Source organism: Phodopus roborovskii, unplaced genomic scaffold (assembly GCF_943737965.1).
Source record: "Phodopus roborovskii unplaced genomic scaffold, PHOROB, whole genome shotgun sequence".
Taxonomy (NCBI): Eukaryota; Metazoa; Chordata; class Mammalia; order Rodentia; family Cricetidae; genus Phodopus; species Phodopus roborovskii.
The window spans coordinates 12,612,163-12,637,495 of NW_026126485.1; the positions used below are offsets into that span (position 1 = coordinate 12,612,163).

Genomic DNA, 25,333 nt, shown 5'->3' on the forward strand with positions numbered 1-25,333 from the left:
AGTAGACTCTAATGTCATATAAATATCAAGGGTTGACAGAAAAAAAAATAACACCTTAAAAATATTAAAGATTGAGTAAGTAAGCAAACATGATTCTTAGTTTTTGACAATGGGAATTACCTTCAATGTTAAAGACAATGCAGGTACACCTTCTTAATTTGTCTGAATTAAAAGTTACCTCTTTGGTGGAGAATGAATCAGAAGATGAAAAATAAGGATCTTTTTCTAGATCTATTAATCAGATTGGCAGTCCTGCCTCCAGTGCCAGATAAAAGATACTTTTTAAAAATGCAATTTCATTGCAATCTGCAAAAGTTAAAAAAAAATTTACGTACCCCCAAACTATGAGGATTACACATGACATGTATATGTGAGTCCTGGGAATGGAACACAGATTATTGAATGTGTGCTGCAAGTGTTTTACCTAGTGAGTGAACCATCTCAACAGCCCAGTACATCATAATCTCTAAAATGCTAAATCACATATGGCAAAGCGTTAACATCATTTGAATGGATCAATGAGTGTCATTTGTGTGCATGTGTGTGCACACATATATGTATGTATACAAACATATATACATATATATACATATATACGTATTTAAACACACATGTATATATATGGGGGGGTCAAATGAACCCCTAGCTGATCCCAAATTCACTATGTAGCTAAGCATGAATTTGAACTCCTGATCTTCCAATTCTGTCTCCAAGGTGCTGGGATTACATTCATATGCCACCAAGTCTGGTTGAATGCCTGTATATTCTCTACAATACAACAAATGATTGATAAAATGGAATTTTTGAAATGAACTAAGGACAACTATAGTGGCCCACATTCTGTAGGGAAAGAGAATTGGAATTAGGAAGCCACTATTTTGTGCCCCAGTAATAATTGAAATACACCTTGCCTTCCTAAATGACATTAAACAGTTTATACACCTATTAAATGGCTTCCCTAGACACTGACAAAGTGCTAAAATAGGCAGTTTATTTTAGTATTGGCTCCTACATTTTACAATGCAAATCCTAAGGCTTAATGTTTTCCATCAAACACTCTCCCCTGCCTCAGTTTGGAATTCTTCCTTTTTGAATTCTACAACTAATCTATGATATTATATGTCCAGAAGGTCCATACCCTATGTATCCTTTATTTTACCTTATTTATATATCTGTTCAATCACTTTTGGTAGGGCCTAAAATACTGGCAGTCCTTTAGTGTGTTAAACTAATAGGATCAGATCTCAAAGGCCCTGTGCTTTGTGTGACAGTGAAACTCTGAGACAGACAGCCACTGAGAAGTGCCTGTCCATCCTAGCTTAGAAGTCTTATCCCTAGAGTCTGGGGCAGATGTATTTTCCTTTCTCTTTTAAAAGAGAGCAGAGTCAAAACAACATAAAAAGAGATCTGAGTTCTTGACGTATCTCTCCCCCATGTCACCTTCTCCCTAAAATCTGTCAGAGACCAGGAAATGTCCAATTGTAAGTACCCAGTCTTCACAGATATCTAAGCGCACTGGGAAAACCTTTGAACTTTCTTATGTATATGCATATTATATCTTACACATTCTAGCTTGAACCCCAATGTTCAACCTTAAAACAGACTTTTAAAAAAACTTCTTCTCCTTTCATACATTAATAAAATATGGATTGGTGTTTGAAAAACCCTGCCACGGGGCTCCCGGACCTCAGAGTAAGATAAGACACCTAATGAACTACCTCAAAAGGGAAACCACTAAACCACAGTGCAAACCCCACCAGTATTGAAGGCTCTAAATTCACATTCATTTTAGTTACCAAAATAAATATAATCTACCCTCATGAGATGAAACCAGAGCCCAATAAACAAAGCCACAACTGGGTATACCCATCAACATTTGAAACTACACCTTCATATGGTAATTCACAACTGCTCTGTAGTAAAGACCAACTTCCCATGTAAAAGTCATGGCTGGCCACTAAAAATGCCAGCGCTGCCCAAGGCCAAACAAACTGCCTGTGTGGAGATGCCAGCCATGGGAGGAGCAGCAAAGGGTGGCATTCATTTGAGGTTATAAGGCTGGGATTTAGATACCGTCTTGGGGTTTCAGAAATCATTTAACACAATGGAGCCTGGAGTTCTCCAGGAGGAAAAACTGACTGGGTTTGAGTGAGATAACCTTTAAGACCCATTTAGAATATGAAAGCCTTCCACCTGAGTGCTAAAATCCCTCATATAATAAGATCTAGGATTTCAATGTGATGGTTAACACATCCTCCTATTAACATCATCTGCAGAGTATTTAGGATATTTGGTCTGAATTCCCTACAACTGCACTCACTGACAATCTCACAGCCGAGAATAAGACTACTTGTTTCTCTACAGTCATCAAACCCAAGTGCTGCTGTTTTCTTTGCTTTTCAATTTTGTGGGGGTGTGTGTGTGTGTGTGTGTGTGTGTGTGTGTGTGTGTGTGTGTGTGTGTGTGTGTTTCTTGGGTTGTTGTTTGTTTCTTTGCTTGCTTGTTTGGTGTTTGAAGATGAAAGGAAAGGACAAGATGAATGGGAGGGGAGTTGGGGAAGATCAGGGAAAAGTGTGATTAGAATATACTGTTTGAAAGGATGTCTCAATAAAAATATCAATAGATAAATAAAACACACATATTCTTTTTTTTGGAAAAAAAAAAAAACAGGTATATAGTTGCCTTGAGATCAGAGCTGAGGATAGCGTCTGGCCTATCTCAGATGTACCTGTATGTGTGCATATCAACACGTGCACACACACACACACACACACACACACACACACACACACACACACACACACACCGCTGCATTTTCCTTAGACTACATCCGTTCACAGTCCTTGTCCATTATTCTATGAGTTTCTTTTTTTCTTATTAGCTAATAAGTAAAATTTCTATCTCAATAAAGCCACCACATAGCCAGCAGACAGCTACAGATAACCACTGGCTCTGTAACTAAGGACTCCTGTCACTTCACGAGTGCTTGACAAGCTTGCCAGTGAGGTTTGCCTTTTAGCAAGTACTAATTACCATAACTCAATATCTTATAAACAAATAAAATGTTTTCAAATTCTGCTGAAAGCCATGTCTCACCTTTGTTAGGAATGGTTAAAAAGGATGTTCAAGATAATTTCACCCAAGAATCACAAGTATTAAGGTGACAGAAAGAAAAACTTATAATGGTAGACAGTTGCTAAGTGTAAAAATCTTGGAGCTGGACAGGTAGGGCTCGGCAGTTAAGAGAGCTTGTTGTTACTGCAAAGACCAGAGTCAGGTTCCCAGTATCACACTGGACAGTGTACAACCACATATAACTCCAGCTACAGATAACCTAATACCCTCTTCTGGACTCAGGTGTGTCTGCAGGGGTGCATATGCACACACACAGACACACACACAGACAGACAGACACACACACGACAGAAAATACTTCATTTTACGTGTGTGTGATCACTCATTGTATGTTTAAGAGTTCAATTATATTAATGCACAATAATTTTCTTAGTACCATAAATGTAAGTAGCCAAATAGCTATATCTATTTTCCTAATAAATGTTCAAGCTATGTCAACAATCTCTTTTCATGTATTTCACAGGGTATATATCAAAACTTCATTAACATGGATACCCACAAAAGCCTCTGTCACAATGAACTGATCAAGTAGTCAAAATTAGTGTATAAATGTTTGTTCTTTCTTAGTTCTGATGCGATTGCTAAGTATAAATGTATGAATCTAACCAAGCAGCATTTCTATCATCTAAGCTCTCTTGTAAGGAGTCCACTCCACATGTTTCAGAAGTTAGAATGAGACAAAGATGAATTTAGAGGCTTTCAAACTGTGCAAGTGCTCAGGCACAGAAATTTTATAGTGAGAATGAAATTATAAAAATCCCCAGTAGCCAGGCAGTGGCGGCACACACCTTTAAACCCAGCACTCAGGAGGCAGAGGCAAGCGGATCTCTTTGAGTTTGAGGCAGCCTGGTCTGCAGAGCAAGTTCCGGGACATGCTCCAAAGCAATACAGAGAAACCCTGTCTTGAAAATACAAACACAAATAAACAAACAAACAAAATCCCCAATAATCGACTGTCAATTTGGTTCCACATGCTACCCAGAGACTATCATGAAGTTCCCATGACAGTTGAAACTTAAGCTTTTATCTGATTCAGATCACAACAACAACAAGCAGGTACAGCACAAGTCAATGGTGTGTGTGTGTGTGTGTGTGTGTGTGTGTGTGTGTGTGTGTGTGTGTGTGCGCGCGCGCGCGCTGTAGCTTCTGACTGCCAGCTAGCAAACATGACATCAGAGATAATCCCATAATCCCTACAGATCTGAAAAGGTTAAGGTAAAATCTCTTTTTATTTAAGGTAGTCTATTGAAATCTGCCCCATTAAGTTTATTTTTCTAATCTTTTTCCAATTTTCTCTCTTGCCATTCCCTTTAAAAACCCTCTCATAGTTTTGTCTTTCATTTTTCTGAGTGTTTAGGTTATTATTTTCTAAGTCGGGTTTTTTTTGGCGCTCAGGCTGGCGCTCTCTCTGTATCTGGTTGGATTCCTGGTTCTCCTGCCTCTACTGCCTGAGTATACCCCCATGTAGGGCCTGACTTTTCATTTACTACTCTACCTCCCACCCCCCAAGTAAGCCTTACACATATAGCCAACAAAACCCCACATTACATATGACAAGGGTGTCATTAAGCACTGTGGCTCTGGGATCTCAATTTAAAAGTATATTAATGCAACCTGGCCCTGTGTCAATTGTTGTAATGGATTGCACACGAAGTGAATTATGGGATCATATTATAACATGAAGTGAATTACCACAATGTGCTATTGCATTAAATTTTTGGATCCTAAGAGTATATGACCAATGGCGAGAGTCCAGTAAGTGTGGAGAAATACACCACTGGCATTTCGTTGTACATATAAAATGACTTCAGACACTTTCCTGTCTTTAACTTCACTGGGCACCGTTGTTGCATGGATCACTCACTACACAGCCTCAGAGAGGAGTGGCTACACAGCACCTGGTGGAGGTCATGCCTTGCCATTGAGGCCAACCTCCCAACGGGCTGTTGGTGACACCCATGTCAATCAAGCCAATGAAAAACTCTGTTTCCATCAAGGTCAACTCACACCGCAACTTCTCCATACAAACACAATGACATCATTTCAGAGACAATGAAGACACCAGCCTGGATCATTGCACTGTCACAAATTTCCACAGGATACAAACCTTTGGGAGGAGTGAGGTTGACTCCATTTTTAAGGCACCACTGTACTGGCAAAATTCCCAAAGAATCTGCATGGCACAGCATCGAGAGTTTGTTAGGTTCGGGTCTTAGGTCATCAATAGTCACTTGGAAAAAGTGGTTGTTAAAAACCTAAATGAAAAAAAATGAAGTCAAAAGTTAATTTTTCAGTATTGCGAATCTAAATCCTGACACTGTTTCAAAGACACTGATCATGTCCTATCAAATTGATGTTAGCACAAACCAGAATTTCAGAACAAATTACTAAGTCATTCCAATGGCTAAACGCAAAACCAGCCATGTGGTCATATACATGGAATGAGAAGTAACTAAAATATACAGGAGAAAGAAAATGAAAAATAAAGACAGATAAAATGTGGGTCTCCCTCCCATGGAAGAAAAGCAAACAGTTGGACAAATTCCTGCCCATAGAAAAATAAACTGGGTATTAAAAGGATAAAATGGCACCTAAAACTCAACAATGGACCAAACTCCTCACACTAGATCTTTCAACAGGGCTGAGTTCAGCTCTGGGAGATATCTAGGCTCATGTATTACAGCCTTCAAAATACAACATACTATAGCCAGAGAGGAAATCATGTATGCAGTACCTGTCTTTACTCCATGTTCCCATCACCACCTGTCACCTGTCACCACCAAAATATCAAATGTTCTTTGAGGACAGTGACCTCTTTTATTCATCACATGATTCACAACAGCACAGAATGTGTTTTGTACATGAATATACAATGGATGTGAGAAAGAATGCCAACGATAAAAATGAACAAGCCAAGTCTGGTGGTATAAGTCTGTCAGCCCAGTTAATGAGGCCAAGTCATGGGGGTCCCAAGTTCATAAGTGTGAGTTCAAGACCATACTGGGCAAGTTACTGAGACTGCCTCAAGTCAAAACTTAAATCTAAAATGGACACAGAATTTAACTCAGTGGTATAGCACTTGCCTAGCATGTCTCAGGTTCTAGACTGACTCTCCAATACCACAAAGAAAAAGAAACAAAGCTCTAAGCAGACAGCAAAATTAGATGACCCACCCCACACACACTCACACATGTACACAGGCACACTCATGCATACACAGACAGACAGACACACATATACACAGAGAGAGATGCAATATCTTTCCACTTTTACTTAGCTGTGGTCCCTAGCTCCCTCCACTACAAAGTATATTCTAGACAAGTCGGTTTTAACTTGCTTAACATTAAGCAAGTACAGAAACTCCAATTTGCATTTTATTTGTTGAGATTGCCTTTGAAAGTCTACTTCAAGAAGCAAAGAATCAAGATTGCCGTAGAGACCCAGCCTGTAATTCCAACTCGTGAAGATGGAGGCATGAGGATCACGGGTTTAAGAACAGCTGGGGTTAGGACAAGCATGGCCAGCTTGCCTAAGATATTTTAAACCACATTCTCTGGACTGGAGAGATGGCTCAGTGATTACCAACACTGTTTGTTCTTGCAAAGGACCAGAGTTCAATTCCCAGCAAGCACATGGTGGCTCACACCTGTCCATTTCCAAGGGATCCAATGTCCTCTTCTGACTTCTGCAAGCACCAGCCATACACGTGGTGCACAGATATACATGCAGGCAAAACAACCATACACATAAGACAAAAATTGTTTAAATGAAATCGCTTTCTGTACCAGTCCTTCATTAACCCCTTCTTGAGGGTTGCCTTCTTAGTATTTTTCTTACACTATACTGTATTTATTTCTTGTTAATTTTCTTTGTCGTCTGGTAACAACAGGGACTTGCTCTATGCTTCACTGTCCAGAGCAATGCCTTTGACCACTCAAACACTAACTGCAGGATTACTGTGATCAGTCCTACCATACATACACACAAGTCCTCACACACATTAGGATATCCCGGTGGCAGGGTATCTATCTAAACACCGCCAGACCCTGCCTACCGAGTTTCAGGATCCCTCAAACTGCACATTGATGTGAGAACACTTGAGAGAAAAGTTCAGTGACTTGTGTCACATCTATCAGGCCTCACATTCCCAGGAATGAAATTCATTCCTCTGTGCTCCCTCGGATACAGAGCTCACACATCTGCTAAGTGAAGTGCCTAAGACTGCACTGCTCAGAACGGGAAGAAACAGAAATAGAAGAAACACAATTGGAAGTGATAGAAACAGAAACTCTGGCTGTGAGTTCCCATGTCCTGTCCTCTAATCCACGCAATGCATTTCACAAGCACCAATGTGAACACCTCATCTTCCAGTGGTTTGAAATAATAGAGCCAACCCTACTAACACCTGGTCATGTAACACTCAAGCAGCTCTGCGTTTATCTGTTTTCTTTAATATCAGTTATTCTATCTTCAACAGGCTGCCACGAAGAAAATCCTCAAAGGGATAGTGTGTGAAACTTTGATTATAAAAATCAATGACAACACAGTGTAGTATAGTCTCAAGCAAAATATTCTAAGGCATTTTTCAGTGTTTAGGGAAATATACTTAATTATTTTTTGAGACATGTATACAATAAAATATGATCATATCCGCTCACTGTATTCCCTCATGTGAAAGTATATTTAATCATAAATACTTTTTACATGAAAAATATTCTGATAAAGCATCCATGAACATGTGCCTCGAACCTATCTGCCCGGTTTCTAATAAACAAAACCACACATTCCCAGCTCATGCATTAAAACAATAAATGGGCACTAAGAGAAGAATGGGATATGCATGAAGAAGAATGACGTAAGAATTTCCTCTTTGACACAAGAGCTAAGAAAAGTAATGTGAACACGTTGTTCAAAATAACTGCAAATACTTCCTTCCTCAGTGAGATGATTTAAGGGAAACTGATTGTGAAAACCTAACCTCTGTTGATGAAATTTATGATATTTGAGGCTACCTGTAAGAAATGTGTCACTAGCGCTGAATATAGCAATAATTTAAAGGTATAAAAATATGAGAAATGTAACCACTGTGGGCTGAGCAAACCAGCTCTGCGAGCTTACTTTCTAGGAATCATGGGAAGCTGGTACTGTAGTGTTTTAGCCAAGCCCATATACCCAGAAAAGTGGGTGGCTGCCATAGCTACACCACCCAACTCTGGCACAAAGGGAAATTCTGGATGAGTTTTAAGACAGGAGTACAACTCTTCAGTCTGGGGAAATTGGTGACAACTACCAGAAACATAGTAAAGCCCTCAAACACTGCTTCCAATCAAAGGTGTTTAATAGGTGGTAAAACAGCAGGGTTGCCAGAGTCTCAATCCCAATATTATCTAGCAAAGCATGTCAACTTTTCCCCTTAGTAAAATTTTAATTTACAAAAATAATGTGCTCACTAAGTAAGAAATATTTGGGAAAAGAAAAAAGTTGTATGTCACGATTACAAACAGTCTGCATGTTTAAAACGATATCACCACTAATTTTCTGATATTCTACCAAATTACGAAAAAGGAAAGAAGGAAGAGAGGGAGGGAGAGAGGGAGGGGAAGTTCAAATATAACAATGTCTGAGTTACGAGGAGAATAGATCCACTTACCTTGGAAATAGAAATTAAAATGCAATTGACCTTGAATCTCTAATCAAATTCTTCTTCTGAATATAAAAGATCTTTAACTGAAAGATACAATTGGCTAAAATGCTAAGCTTGTCTCAGCATCTCCTGCCACTTAGCAAAAGCTAATATTTAAGGTGTGAAGTGCACAATTTGAATTTGACCATTGTTAGAACCACTGGGATTTCTCTTATGAAGAAGAGATAACCTCTTCTTTAATCATATAATCTTAAGAGACTACCAGACCAGCATAAAAACCACTCTATCCAGAAAAGGAATTTCATTTTGACTGCCAGTCTCAGAAGCATGTAGTCTCCTTTAGCCAATGAAAGTCAATGATGATTTAAAAAGAGAGCAGACATGCTGGTTTGTGAGTGAAGAAGAATATGCTTCCACGACTTCCAGGTATTTTCTTGATACAAACAGGCAGTCATGAAGGTGGAGCAAGTTAGTCTTTCTTGTGTGTGTGGCACTTGTCTAGACCTGTACTTGTGTGTGGGTGTGTGCCAATGTGCCAGTCCAGGAGGACAGTAGGTGTCCTTTTCCCTGGAAACAAGATTTCTCGCTGAATCTGGAGCTGTGTTTGTGGGCTATTTTGGTGGTGGTGGAGGTGGTGGTGGTGGTGGTGGTGGTGGTGGCGGCGGCGGCGGCTAACTGGATTTGGCTAGACTGGCTAGCTAACAAGCCTCAGAAATCCTGTTTCTGCCGTCTAAATGCTTGGATTGCAGGCATGCAACATCCAACTTTTAACATAAAATCTGGGGGTTTGAGCTCAGGTTCTCATGCTTGTACTGAAATCCCTCTTATCCACTGAGCCCTGTAATCTACCCTTGTAGTGCTTGTAAAATGCAAATCCACAGTGGACAACTAATAGAAGAGGATCAGTCACTGTGTACAAGCCAGGAGGAGGTATATGATTAGAGTCCTCAGGCCCCTCTCACAGAAAGAGCTGGATGCAGAACTGGGGAGAAGGTGCATTCATCTCCTTCTGGTTTATTTATTGGGTGTTGCTGTGAGTGCTCCTTGCAAGGGCACACTGCATCTGCCCACCTCTAAAGACCTATGTGATTCACTGTGAGGGGTTGCAGGAGCAAAGGAGGAAACCCACCTTGGTCACTGATGCAGGACAGATATGAAAGGGCTCACTCATATTCACTGTCTCCAGCTTCATCCCAACTGTGAAGAAATGGCTTCGCAGGTCTGCATGGTCCTGCAGGGACAAAGGTGAGCATATTAAAGGACTTGGTAATGTGAATTAACTTGGCAACTGTCTGGATTCCGTTCTTGAGCATTTTCTTGAGTGACTGAACTCTGATGGAAATAATTAATCCTCCTCATTTCAAATTTCTAATTATTGCAAGACACTGCGGATTTAATTATTTTCTGCAGGCTAAATTACTTTTCCAAGGGAGCAGCAACACGCCTCATAGCCATGCTTTTAGATTTACATGAAGCAAAACTCACATGCCACTACATTGCTTTGATCTGGTGTTCTCTGTTGAGGACCCACACAAGTGAGGTGACAGTCAATCATCTGAAACACAGTAGGGCTGTCTTCAGAAAAAGAGCATGGCCTTTTGTCACCAAATTACACACCAGGACATCTACCAGTGAGACTTCTCCTTCCAAACAAGCTGGTGGCTGAATTGCTCATTGATTGAGTTTGTGACCCTAGAGCTTGTGAGAGCTTGCAGCTGTCCTAGCTGAACCTGATTCCTACTCCACAAAAATGATCATTGCACTTCCTTTAATAATAGGTGTCTGGAGTACTGACCCCCTCCCTGAAACCTGATATGTGAGTCCTGGGGCTTTCTTGCCTCTTCCAGAAAACCAATTCCAGTACCTTCTTCAGTCACACAGCTAAAGATGAGGTTGACTGGATTTAAGATATCAGAATTTAGCTTGCTAAACTTGAGACCATCTCATATACAGTGTAGGTAGTCATGGATAAATAAATATATGTGCATTCTCTCGCTAAGGAAATAACACATTCAAATAAGTGTACAATTTCCAAATATATCAATTGGGTGTGAAGTACAAAATAATACCTGGGATCTACTGCTTTCTTGGATCAGGAAATCTCAAGTGGATTCTGAATGAATTCCATGATGTAATTCTATATCCAACTCTAAGAATTAGACAGAGTCATAATGGGGTATGCTTGTGTTCCAGCTTCCCCCCCCCCCAGAAGCCAACCAATTCTCGCTGTCCATCAGGAGACCAGAAAAGAGAACGCTTCTTATAAAATTCTCTGTCAGGGGCTGGGGAGATCCCTCAGTTGGCAAACTGCTTTATTCAAAACCATGAGGTTTTGAGTTCAGATCTCCAGCAACCATGGAAACACCAGCTGTAGTACAAATGTCTATAACCCTAGACATGAGTGAGTGGACACAGATGGATCCAGGGGCTAGCTGGCAAGCCAGTTTACCTGAAATATCTACCTCCAAGTTCAGTGAGAGCCCTGTCTAAGAAATAACATAGAATGTTTCAAAGTAAGACATCCAATGTAGACCTCTGTCCTGCACATGTTCAAGCAAGGGTGAGTGCTCTCCCACATGTCCCACCCCTGAGATGTGGTGGCATATATCTATAATCCCATCACTTAGAGGCTGAGGCAAGTCTGAACTATATATTGAGCTTTAGCCCCAGCATGTGCTACAATGAAACCCTATCTTGTCATTTGTCAAGAGGGTAGAATATAAGCATCCATAGAATCACAAGAACACATGCAAGAACACTTGCTCTGTGTGTGTGCATGTGCACATGCGCGCGCGTGCTCACCAGTGTGTGTGTGTGTGCACCAGTGTGTGTGTCAACATGTGTATACACACACACAGGCACATACACATGTCTGTGCAAATGTCTTTTGGAGGACGGAGGGGATATCAGAAGTCCTGGAGCTGAAGTTATACAGATGGCAGTGAGCTGGTTGACATGGGTTCTGGGAACCAAACTGGTCCTTTGCAAGAACAGCAGGCACTCTTAAGAGCTGAGCCATCTCTCCAGCCCCAGGTCCTTTCAATTCCATACCTTCATAGTAATCTATGAAGCTCTCTGCATGCAAAGACAACATATTCAAGGTCTGGGTGAAGGGATTGATGCTGGGGGAGGGGGTATCAAAGGAGATGTAGTCACATGTCGGGGGATATTCAAAGGACCTCATTCATTCAAAACTCACATAAATTCCTCAGAACTAAACAACACTTTATAAAAAAGGTAATGCCTAAGGAAACTCTCATAAATGCAGATGGTGACTTTGTTGTTTACACAACAAACTTTATAAATTCCTTAAGAAGTTACAATCAACACTTTATAAAATTATAAGCCTAAGGAAAAGAGCAAGGAGAAATTCTTCAATACAGGTAGTGCTGCGAACAAAACGCTTTCAAAGGCACTTTAGAAAAGGAATTCAAAGCAATGGTCCGGGGATTTAATGTGAATTAACACAGACTAACTAAAGCAGGGCTGCAAACACAAGAGTTATTGATTGACACCTGAACTGAAAGATTAAAACCAATGCACTCCTGCAGACACCAACACCCCCAGTACTTAGGGATGAGAAATGAGTCACACTTGTGGATTTTGCAGGTAAGTGTTCTTCTCTTTTCACCAGAACTCTTTATCTTTATTCTGAAGTTATAATTAAACATCCCTGCATGTCCTCAGCAAGTTAAAGCAGTTACGATTATGATGTGCTGACAATACAGACATGCCCTGCGTAACTACAAATGGCCCAGAAGGGGGCACTGATTTCTCGGCACCCCTCCACTAGCATCTCTGCTGTGGTATGCCCCTCTACCCACTGTGCAGAGCTGCTAGGCTAAACCTGCACGTGATCTTGCTCACTAATCAAAGCAAATGGTCACTTTTTAGCTGCCTCTAATCCCCAGGGCTCTCTGTGGAATTTTCCATCTCTCAGTTTCCTTGTAAAAGAGGCCTATCAGCAATCTAGACTTCTAATCTACCCCAGGCTTAAACCCTCAGCTCCAGCACCGGTACCAACTCTGCTTTGTAAGCTTTAACACCAATCTCTGCTCTGCCAGTAGAGGCAGCTTTCCAAACGGAGTTGACCCACAACTCTAAAGACTTTCTGTCCCAGAATCTTAATTTGATGTTGATCACTAACTAGAAGATGTCTTTAACTAAGTTCACATCCATCCTGCTACATCCAATGTTCCTGACACTACATAAAAATCTCTATGGCTCAGGAGATTCATCATATAGATTAGGCACTAATGCACACTTGTCTGGTAAGAACCAATCAGTGGCTGTCTGTCCTTAGAAACAAAACATGCAGAGAGATGCTTTTTCCGAATGGATCTGAACTTTTCCTTGCAGCCCTCAAGTCCACTTTCTTAAGAACATTTGTGTGTGTGTGGTTTGGAGGGGGTATGTGTTCTGTCTGTACTGTGTGTATGTGTGTGTGTGTGTGTGTGTGTGTGTGTGTGTGTGTGTACACATGTGTGTGCATGCGTGCATGCATGCCTGCGTGCTTACAAGAGTTTTCAGTCAAACTCTTCTACTAGTAACTTATAAAACTAAATATCCCATGATTGAGACATTTAAACATCTGTAAGGGTGCATACAAAGGAAGGGCTGGGGACATGACTCAGAGGGTACAGTGCCTATTGTGTCATCATGAGGACCTGAGTTTGGATCTCAGGACCTATAGAAAGTCTGGGTACCAGACAGTACATATGTAACTCTCAAGCTGGTGGGGTAGAGACAGGTGGACCCCCTGGAGCTCACTGGCCAGTTAACCTAGTGAGCGCAGAGTTCAGTGAGAGATTCTGTCTCAAAAGAGGAAGAGCAATAGAGGAGGACACTAGAAGTCAACTTCTGGCCTCCACAAGCATGACAACACATACACACAGAAAAAGAGGGAGGGGGTGGGTGGAGAAGAGAGAGAGAGCATGTAGCATGTGACTAAAAATGACAAAAAGTAGACTCTGGGAATCTGCTAAAACCCAGGTAACTTGAACTTACAGGCTGGAGAGTTGTGAATACGGTGCACAAAATAAAAAGAAGTCACAACAATCCCAAGAAATAATAGCAAGTTTTTAGGATAACTGAGGAACTTGGAACTTGACACCATGTAGTCAGCAGAGTTCTGTGTATTTGCCAGGACATCCATAATGACTTACAAGAAAGCAGGGTGAAGACACTGTCATTAAAGTTCAATCACTGTGGGACTAAGGCAGTCAGAATCCATGCATTTACCCCTAAATGCTCAGTTTCCCCAGTGCTAAGACAGAGTTCTGGATTCCTGAAGAGACTACACGAAATCAATTATCCACTGAGAGATAATGGGAAAGTCATGTGCTTTAAGATAGAGACTGCAGCCTTAACACAGCTCTAGAATCTGAACTGCTGAATCAAAGATGGTGTTACCACTGATAACTAGCACAGAGTACTAAGTCCTTAGGACACTTAAAAATATGACTGCCACATTCAAGAAACCCTGTTCATTTACAGGGACTGGAGTTCTCTTAAATTGCTTACTGAAAATCTATTCTCCTATAATAGAGTGATGTCATTCCTATCTATATTTCAAGTTCCCATTTTTATTTTTCTTTAAAGTAGTATTTTATTGATCAAAACTAAACAACATTCTTTTTTATGGGAGCACTGCCTTAACAGGCCATCATGATCACCTCTTCTTAGGGACTAGCTTCAGTGGAATGGCATAGGAAAGGGGATTCTGTAATGCCTGGCCTTTTTTCTGCTTAAGACTCACTCACCTGCTTCCAGACCCAAGCATATCTCACCATGTGTGTGCTCTTACTAAGTCTGACTTGATGGTACAGCTAATAACTGGTAAGTGCAAGCCATAATCCCCAAGGGGTCATGAGTGCTTGCAATCACTTCTGTGGTGTTGCCCACCCCTCACAGTGTCTGTGGAGTGGGACGTAGCCTATATAGAGAAGGCCAAGGCTAAAGAAATTTAGTGACCTACGCACCACTCCTTAATAATGAATACATTCCTTTTCTACCTTTGTATCCTGGTCCATTGAGTAAGGATGAATGAAGGAATGTGTGCAACAAAATGCCTTTAGTGCTTCATCAATCACCCCTCATCAATACCCTTTTTCTGCCACCATTATCAGTGTTAACTATGACAGCTAATCTCAGCAGTGACTCCACATCAGTCTCCATTTGTCAGTGGTGTTTTAAATATTGTATGTTAATCACCAAGCTACAATTAATGGCAGGCAGGGCAGACATTGACAGGCTCGAGATTCAGTTTGCTAAATATCCAAGCTGTGACAAACTTAAAGTGATACTCTGGAGAAATATGTCTGAACAAAACTCTGTGTTTTGTTTGGTGTTTTGGCTTTCCAGTTCTGACTGGCACTCCTTTTTTCCTCTCAGAGGCAGAGGTTGGAAATCCATCACTATCAAACATGGTGTAGCAGCTCTCGCAGTCATCACCCATTGCTGTAGACATCAGCATAGGATGACATCTTCCCTTTAAAAGCAGCTGCCACACCCAGAAAAGGGTAACACATGACTCTTGAGGAACTGAACACAGCTTCTGACAGAGAGCCACCTGCGAAGTTGAAGAGGCAAACTCTCCCGGCAGGGTTGATCAAGCTCTGGGTTGAATAACGAAGACTTTACAAACACACAAATTACTATGATTAGTAATCTAAGGAAGGTGATAGGGAGAAAAAGAAAATGGTAAACAAGAGAGGGTGTGCAAACCTCATGTATCTACTTGACCTTGAACATTCACTCTACACACATTTACTGTAGAGATTTGGGGAAACTGCAAAAAAACTCTTAAAATGGAACATGTGGCTACTTAATCTCCATCTCTACTTCACTAGATAAGTACATCCCACATGATACAAACTCACGTAGGATGTGGCACAGAGGAAACTGAGTTCAAACTATTACCACAAAACAATTTAAATGTACTTGATGAGGATTTTAATGTAAAAAGGCAAGACAATCTTCCCTGTACACCACCAAATTCCAGGCCTAACTTCCAGATTTGAAGGCTTTAAGAAATTATCTTGCTAGTAGCAATAACTTTAGTAATGGTTACCTCTTTGATTCTTCCTCTCTGTTTATGTTGATACGAAATAGAACAAAAAGTAACTAGGTAAATTATATCTCCCTGATTTCTTTGACATCCTTAAATCATTTAGTCTACTGTGTTCACACAAAAGTACCACAGAGAGCGTCTGGAGAGATGGCTTGGAGTTATAAGCACTTGTTGCTCATTTATGAGGGCTAGAGTGAAACTGTAGCATCCACATAACAAATCAACGTCCCAGATCCTGTGATCCCAGACCCAAGATGGGGAGGCAGGACAGAGACAAGAGGAGCCCTAAGGCTCACTAGCTTCCAACTCTGCCAAAAGCAAAATGCAAAACCCAGGTTCAAAAGGAGAGAGACCCTGCCTTGAAGGAATAGAGCACAGAGAAAGACACACACACAGTGCACACAGACACATACACACACACACAAATAATAAATAAATAAATACTGTGCTGCACAATATTAATCTTTTTAGTTCCAACATACCAATTTTTGGTCTATTGGGAAATTAAACATCACATAGGTTTCTTTTCAAGTCCTTAATAACTTGCATAATTTCTAAGAATAGGCTTCAGTAAAATTAAAGGAAGGTTTTAATTAGCACTACATTCAAATTGCTATATAATGAACTCTGGTAACTTTATTCACATCAGAAATGTCATATTTTTTTTAAAAAGCCATTTGTTTCATAGTGTTGCTTTTTTTTTGTTTGAAGAATGGCATAACGCTCATGTACTCATTAGAAAACGACTCACATAATATTAATTTCATCAAGAAATGACATCGGAATGCCAGCATTTATTAAATCAATAGCATTATTATGTTTCAACTCCATCATACTGATTTGAATTTAGCCAGTGAAATATTTATAACAAAAATGTAATGAAAAAATCTATACACTTAACAATGATAAGCTTTTCCATTTTTGCTCACAGCTGTAAAAAGCAATTTTTATCTCCGAGTGGTGCATTTAATCAAGTTAAAAAATAGTAAGAAGAAATGAAGTATTATGTATGCCAACCTGGACCACACACTCATAAAAGGTGATTATGTCAGGACTATTTCATGCTTAGGTCCAAAACTGATACTAAATTGTTCAATAAAAAAATATGTAAAGCCGCAGGCATTAGGAATATCTTCTACCAATTAACACCTAGCAACACAAAAACATGGGCAATTAGGAAGATGCCTCCTCTTTCTTATAGCACCAGAGGGAAAAACTCAGGGAATGAGATGATGGCTCATTGGATAAAAGGCTTCCAGGGCAATATTGAAGATTTGAGTTTGAATCTCCTAAACACCCCTATAAAAACCCAGGTGTCAGAAGGTCTGCAACAGGTGGCTTCAAGGAACTTCTTGGAAAATGAATCCTAGGCCCAGTGAGCAGCCCTCTCTGTATAACTAGGGACAGCGATAAAGGCAAGAATTAAATGCATCCTCTGGCCTTTACAATTGCATCCACATGTGCACACCCCCATATATATGCATACAAGCATACACTCTCAAAGCAAATAAACAAAACATACAGTGTTCAATTTATATGCATAAGTAAACATTGTTTTCTGTTATTTTTTTTTCTCCAAGTTCATTAACTCACTTCTAACAGGTCAAGAGCCCTTCATAAGTTCCTGAGGTAATACTCTGGGCAGGGCGGGCTCAAAAGGAAGAAGACTGGGGAAAGCTGCCCTATTAGCCTCTCATCTACCCTAACACAATTAGCCAGAAGCACCCGGTTAGCTGGACACCCTAAATGCAACTCCACAGTTGCCATGGAAACAAGAGACAAATCCTGAACTATCTCTCTCTAGAGACACCACCTTTCTGAGAAAGAAGTTAGCAAGAAACAATGCTCCACCCAGCCAACTGACAGTTCCACCTTCTCCTGGCAAGTTACAGCTACCCAGGGAGCAAGCCTCTAGTTGATGGTGGGAAGACTGCAAACTACAAAGTGCCAACAGCCAATCAGCCAGTTCCAAGGTCCTCTCATGGGTCACCCCTGTTCCTTGGCACCCTTCCTCCAATCCCAAAATAATCGTTCCCTGGGTAAGGATCTCTCAATCATGATGCAACTGACTTTGGGGACCATGTTATTCCTTGTAGGGAACTGCCCTGTGGACTGTAGAATATTTTGCCAAATACTTGGCACACTAGATGGCCAATAACACAGGACACCTCACTGTGACAATCAAAACATCTCCAGACACTGTCTCATGCTCTTTGATCAACCCCACTGTCCCCCACCCCTCTGCCCTTCTGTAAGGAACCATTGACTTGGGTGGAGAGGAATCAGATGTTTAACAAGACACCTGAAGTGTAGTCTGCTTCCTTCTTCCTTCCCCTCCAGCATTAACTTATCGTTGAAACCCAGACTCCTACTGGCCCAAGAGACACAAAAACCATTTCTTGTAGCACTGACCCGCTTTGATGCTCCCTCAGTAAGACATCTTTTATTACCTACCCTCCTACTGTCATCACTCTGGGTGCCTATTGTGTAATGTTAGAAGATGCTGTTGGAAATAAAGGGAATAACCACAAGCATGCCATTATTCTGAGCATGGTATGATATTAAGGGATAGTGATATAAGTATGTGTGCAGTTGATGATGGCAGAGGCTCAAGTGCTTTTTATCTGACATGACTCTCAAAGCAGCAATGGTGGTGTGGTCTGAATGGGAAATGACCACGTGCTCATGACTCTGAGCACTTGGTATCAATGTCACCAAAACCAACTCAGGAGTTCTCATTGGAAAAGGATGATGGCTTTCATGGGAGTTACCCATGACTTCATTTATTTGTGTTTCTTTGTTTGCCTTTGTTGTTATTTCAAGGCATTCAAAGGTGCCTAGACAGACACACATATACATATACATATACATATACATATACATATACATATACGCCCATGTATAATTTCCAAAAGATGTTCCCAGTGTGGGTAATTCATCATTGCAGGATCTCAGAATCATCAAAACCATAAAAACCACAAAGGCCCGGTGAGTGCAAGAATCCATACAAAGGCCAGGCAGTGGTGGCATACGTATTTAAGTCCCAGCACTCGGGAGGCAGAAGCAGGCGGATCTCTGTGTGTTTGAGGCCAGCCTGGCCTACAGAGCAAGTTCCAGGACAGCAAGATCCACACAGAGAAATGCTGTCTGGAGAAACAAAGCCAAAAGAATCCATACAAAAGCACACGTGAGAGGATGGAGTCTACTGAGGCCCTCTGCAGAGCAGAGCTATTATAACACAGGGCACAGTGACATCAAGACTGCAGAAGGAATCAGGCTGTTGTAATGGAGAAACCTTGTAGGAAACCCCAAGGATCACATCCTCTTAAAGGTCACTTGATGACAGGTCTCCAGTTTTCAGAACCTATTCACTCCCTTTTAAAGTAATATATTGTGTGTACACACATGTGCATGTGAAGTGTCCCCTTTGATCACTCGACACCCTAAACTAGACAGACAGACAGACAGACAGACAGACAGAGAGAAAGAGAGAGACAGAGACTGAGACAGACTCACTGCATGGGTCTGGCTGTTCGGGAACTCACCTCATAAATCAGACTGGGCTTGAACTCACAGAGATCCACTTGCATCCCTCCTGAGTTCTGGGATTAAAGGTGTATGTCACCATGTCCAGCTCTACATCCTATGCCTTCTAAACCCAGTCTCACTGAACCTGGAGTTCAATGATTCATTGTGCAAGGCCCCTTCTGTCTCTACCTGGACAGCACTGGAATCACAGACATGCATTCCTGGGCCTGGTTTTTCTCTAATGTGGATTGGGGGTGGGGGTCAACTCAAGTCTTGGTGCTCATGTCAAGTACTTTACTGGCTGAGATAGCTCCACCTGTCAGTCATTCTTTTAAAAAAAACAATTTAATATAAATACATACCTAGTTATCAAAACTTATCTAACTTGTTTATGCTCTCCTTTAACAATTCATCAGGAGATGAATTGGAATACTCTTATCTTTGGCCCTGTGGCATTTAGGAGACTCTAAATAAGGCGGCTGTCTGAGGGAGAAAGACAGAAAACCTGGACCTTTCATTAACACCCAAAGACTTCAGTATGCAAAGGGTGTACACGACATATCAAGCTGCATGCCTTGCCGTGTAGTTTTCATGTAAACCTCTGAGGGGATGAAGTGTCAAGTGAGAGGCTCAAACGCTGTCTCACTGGTTTCCCCACCACAGTCACTGATATTTGCAACTTCCTGTCAGGACGGGCACTGTGCATGTTAGAGTATCCACAGACACCCCTGTGCATTTCCATGGTAAGTAAAATGCTTCCTTGAAATGTAACTTAAGTCTATAATAAAATACTCCATAGATGAAATAATTCTAATCTATTCTTGTCGATGGTGACCGAAATTTAAATCTTAAAGAACTAAAATGTGATACAATAAGCTCTTTGAAATGCATCTAATAGAGACTGGGTCCTGGCATTCCCACCACACCACAAGACCACTGCACTGAGTCCATGCTAACATCATCCTACTTTCTCCACACAGACTATAACTAAAGCCACTCTCTGGAGCCACAGTTCCCAGACATTTTCAATGTTTAAAATTAAAAAGCAAGTTACTCTATAACAGACTGCAGAGAACAGCATGTAGCCCCTAACTCTTACAGTAAACTCTACATGTGTGTCTTGTGACTTTTACATTACACCTCTTGTTTGACCAGAGTTGCCCTTTTATTTCATCTATGAATTTTTTTCCAATACTCATAAAAATGGATGGCCCTTGTGGTTCATTCTTGTTCTGTAATTCAAGGTTGGGCACAAGAACCCAGAGAACACAAAGAATTGTCAAAAGCAAGCCCCTGCCTCTCATTTCTGTGTGTGTTGAGGAGACGTACATATTTGTGTTATATATAAATTCATGTGTATATATGTGCACCACGTGTGGATACCAGGGCCATATCAGTTTTCAAATTTAACTGCTCTCTGCCTAGTTTGTTTAGGTTTTGTTTTTAAAGATAATCTTTCACAAAACATGGAGCTCACAGACTGGTGAGGCTGACTAACCACTGAGCTCCAGGGACTCCAGGGATCTGCCTGGCTCAGATGCATCATCCCATAAACACACACGCACACACACACACACGCACACACACACACGCACACACCTGTATGCGGGTCTGAAAGAAATCTATGGAATAGTTCCTCAGGTACTTTGTATACTTTGTATTTTTCTTTTCTGCCTTTCTATCTTTTTTTTTTTTTTTTTTTTTTTTTTTTTTTTTTTTGGACAGACACCTGGCCATTGAGCCTCAGAGGACCAAACGTTTCCTCCCCCAAAATTGGAATCCACAAGCTTGCCCCAGGTCTCCTAGCTTTTTCAGATGGAATGGCAAAGTATTTAACAAAGGTGCCCTCCCCCCAGCAATATGAACAAACTGTTAGGAAAGTATGTGCATGGAATATTTCTATCAATAAAAGCAAATGACCTCAACTATCCTCTCCCAGCTTCCCCTTTGCTCTGTTTATGAAACATAACAAATTCAGAAAGCAAACACTAAGAAAGGATTAGAGGCACCTGATGCCTGCACACCAAACTAGACCAGCCACTATTGCAACTCTTTATTTACATACTGCAAAGGTGAGAAGTGCATTTAACACTCACAGTTACCTAGGTGTACATCTGGATCTGCTAAATAGCTCTTTGGGTCAAACAGGACAGAAAACGAACCATGCAATGACACTGACAGACAATTGTATAGTCTCATGCTGTCTCATGATGAACCACCCATATGACAGTGCCCCTAAATGTTCCTAATCATGGACCTGAAAATGTTCTGTGGCCTCTAGAGACACTGTAGACAGTATAATGTCATAATTGGTGAGCCCATGTAACCAACCCTACTCTAGTTCTGGTCATTAGGAGATACTGGGCATATATTCGTATGCCAAACTGAAAACGTGACAATGGAATGAAAGACTATGTGTGGGTTTATAGTTTTGCTATACAATACTATTGCTATTTTAGAGCATAGCCTTCTATTTATTAAAACTGGGATAACACATGTGTTACCTCAGTAGCAGCCTCACACACCTCCTGTTTACTACACATTTTGATTGTGTACATGAAAAGGCTATGTCAAGTGGCCTACACCTTCTGGGATTTTCAAAGAACATTCTATGTTGTTCACACAGTGTCAAGACTACTGGAAGATGTCTGTTTCAGAAGACACATCCACTGTTAAACAATGCATGACTGCACTCAGACCACATATACTTTGTCTTCAGACAGGGCTTCATGTGTCCTAGGCTGGCCTTGATCCTGCTATGTTGGCCAGAGCTGGTTTAGATCCTCCTGGTTACAATCTAAATAGCTGAGATCACAGGCATTTCATGGCGCTAGTTTATGGGGTGGGGGGAATCAAACCCAGTACTTTGTGCCTGTTAGACAAGGATTCTGCCAATCTAGCCATGTTCCAAGTTCCAGCTGTACTTTTGCACTTCTGATTTTTTACTTTTGAAGTCAAAAGTTGACATCCTCACCTCTGTGATAGCCACAGATATTGATGAGAAATTGGGCAGAGAAGCAATATGAAATCAATCAAAGATCAAGGTTCCCATGTCCATATTACATAAAACAACCCTCTCCTCAGCTGAATACAGAAGCATGAGTCCTCTCTGTTCAGCCATGTCTCAACTGTTCAGTAGTAATAATACCTAGCTACCCATGCCAGGCAGGAGTCAGGTTAGGGTGAGAAATAAGTCCATTACAGAAAATAAGCAGAGTAGAAACAGAACCCATCACTGAACACCAAATCTGTCAGTGCATTCCTCCAATCCATTGTGTTTCCATTATCTGTATAATGAAGAAATGGAATCTATGTAAGAGGAGACACACAACATCATGTATCACATGATGGAAGTTCATAGGTCCAAGGGTCAAAGAGAATCAGGACTGGGGAGGTGGGTGAATGGGTGAAGAGCTGGTGGTAGAAGCATGAGGGACCTGAGCTTCATTCCTCATAGCCTACACACACATGCACGCACACTCACTCTCTCTCACACACACACACACACACACGCACACACACGCACACATGCATACACACAAGCATGCACACATGTGTGCAAGCACACACACACATACACACATGCATGCACACACACGTATGCACGCATATACACACATGCACACACAGCAGGGCAGCATGTGCTTATAAACCATATTCTGGGGACGCAGAGACAGGTGAAGTCCTGGATTTCATTAGCCATCCAGAATTCATCAGTTCCAGGTTCAGTGTGAGACCCTGTCTGGAAAATTAAAGTGGAAAGTACTGAAGAACAAATAAAACATTGACCTCTGACCTCCTGACATACACACATATACATGCTCACCTGCACACCCAGACATGGAGCCACATATGAGCGACACACACACACACACACACACACACAGACACAGATTATAGAAGAGACCTTAAAATTTAAAATAAAACTACACACACTACAGATGAGTCAATGAAGCAAGAGACAAGCATTTCAAGTGTGTGAGTGCTAAGATTTCCTGGAATTCAGATTCATCAAGCAGAGACACTTTATTAATTTCGGTTCATCCCTAGAATCTTTCTAGCTGCCCTCGGCTCTTTTCAGTTCCTAGCCAAGAACTGAGCCAGGTATGGTCACTTGATTATGAACCGGCCACACCTGTGACTTCATGGCAAGGACAATCTTTTTCTATTCATCTAAGGGGGAAATTTTTATTTCCACAAACTGGGAATGTGGGAAATGCTGTTTCTGATTTATCTTCTGGGTGTATATATGACCTATCCATATTTGCGGCAGTAGTAGGATGCATTTCCAGAGAAGACAGATAATAAAAAGCAACAGTGATTACAGAAGGCTTAAGACATTTGTACACAGCAAGTAGGGTTGCATTCATTATCGACCAGCTCTTACATTTTCAGCATTTGTTGGCTCTATTTAGAAAGCACGTACCCACAAATCTTTAAGTTGTATGTATGTATGTATTTATATTTCCATATTTTATCTTTCTACATTAATATAATTATATCCTATCTTCCCTTTCCCCTCTTCAAACCCTCTCACATACTCCACCTGCACCCTACCCTCTTTCTTTGCAGACACCAAACTAGAAATCTGAAACAACAAACGCTATTGACCACAAAGCTGGATGGACATGTTCATCATAGCTGCACTGTTTGATGGCAGAAATGAGCTCTGAGGAAAACATCTTAATAGTTCATTTTTAAAAGACATAACTAGCACAACAACAGGTCAGTCAGTTAATTAAATGGGGGGATTAAAGCTGAGGCTGCAACAGGTGAATATTATTCTAGCACTGAAGTCTGTGCCCACATACAAAGACATCTCTAATAGAGTCCTAGCAGGAATTACCCACATGGTAAAGCAGGCAAATGTGTTCCAAGTAAGAACCACATGAACACGCATTGGCCCCCAATGCCATTGTTGTTTACTTTTGAGGCAGAGACTCAGGTAGTCCAGGATGAACTCAAACCCCTTCTGCCTCTCCCATCAGAATGCTGGGATCACAGTCATGTGCTACCACATCAGATATATTTGGTGCTGGAGCCCAATCCAAGGGCTTTGCACATGCTTGTCGAGCACACAACTGAGCCATATCTCCATCTCCAGCCCTTCTCTGTCATTTTTAAAGAACAAGTAACTTCCAGAATAGGATCCTTTTACTAAACCTTTTAAACCACTAAATCCTTAGGTGGGTTGTCAGGGAGAAATCCTTATTTACTTCCCCAAAAAACATATTTTCTAATGTCCCTCAGTTTTTACTTTAATTTAGGCCATTAACTACTCATTTTCAACTGAGTTTACAGTTTGAGGATTGTCTCTATTGTCTATAAATGGCTGGTCAAAATTCCTTCAAAACAGCACAGTCTCAAAGTTGTTGGTATTTTGACCCAGATCCAGGGAACAGCAAAAAGTCTACTGATGAGCTTCTCGGTGCATTGTTTCTGCCCATATTCAAGGCAGAGGGAAAACAGAGCCCATGAACATGCCTTGCTGCACGAAGAGACACAGAGCCTGTGAACACATCGCCCAAAGAAAGGAGCTGCACATAATGAGATTCATTCCATCCAAATGCCTGCTTTATCTAAAGTGTAAAAATAATAAAAAGAATTGCCTGGAAATACTGCTCATATCTGGCCATTAAATGTGCTTAGCTTTGACTTCTGTCTTATAACCACAGAGCACTGTGGCAATTTTCCATAACAACATGCATCCCAAATGAGTCGCTGCTAAATTCAAACATATAATCGTGGTGCTGTAATGAAAGAAACAGAAGTGAGGTCTGCTCACTGAGAAACCCTGATCATAACAGGGGAAATACCATAAATATACATCTACACGTATCATCATTATATGTCTATGAAAAGTAATCAGGGCTGGAGAGATGGCTCAGTTGATAAAGTGTTTGTTGTGCAGCCATAAAGACTTGAGTTTGGATCCCTAAAACTACTGTGTAAAG

General features: G+C 41.0%; 1 protein-coding gene across 2 annotated transcripts in view; it reads right to left on the minus strand.

Moving 5' to 3' along the window:
- Window positions 1-25,333, minus strand: part of Sfmbt2 (Scm like with four mbt domains 2) — a 155,662-nt gene that overhangs the window by 58,179 nt on the left and 72,150 nt on the right. For both annotated transcript variants that reach the window (XM_051194829.1, XM_051194828.1), the window contains exons 7-8: window positions 9,909-10,010; window positions 5,243-5,390 (exon numbers count right to left, since the gene is read on the minus strand). In XM_051194829.1, coding sequence (XP_051050786.1) covers window positions 5,243-5,390; window positions 9,909-10,010 — 250 coding nt within the window. The remainder of the gene's footprint in view (window positions 1-5,242; window positions 5,391-9,908; window positions 10,011-25,333) is intronic.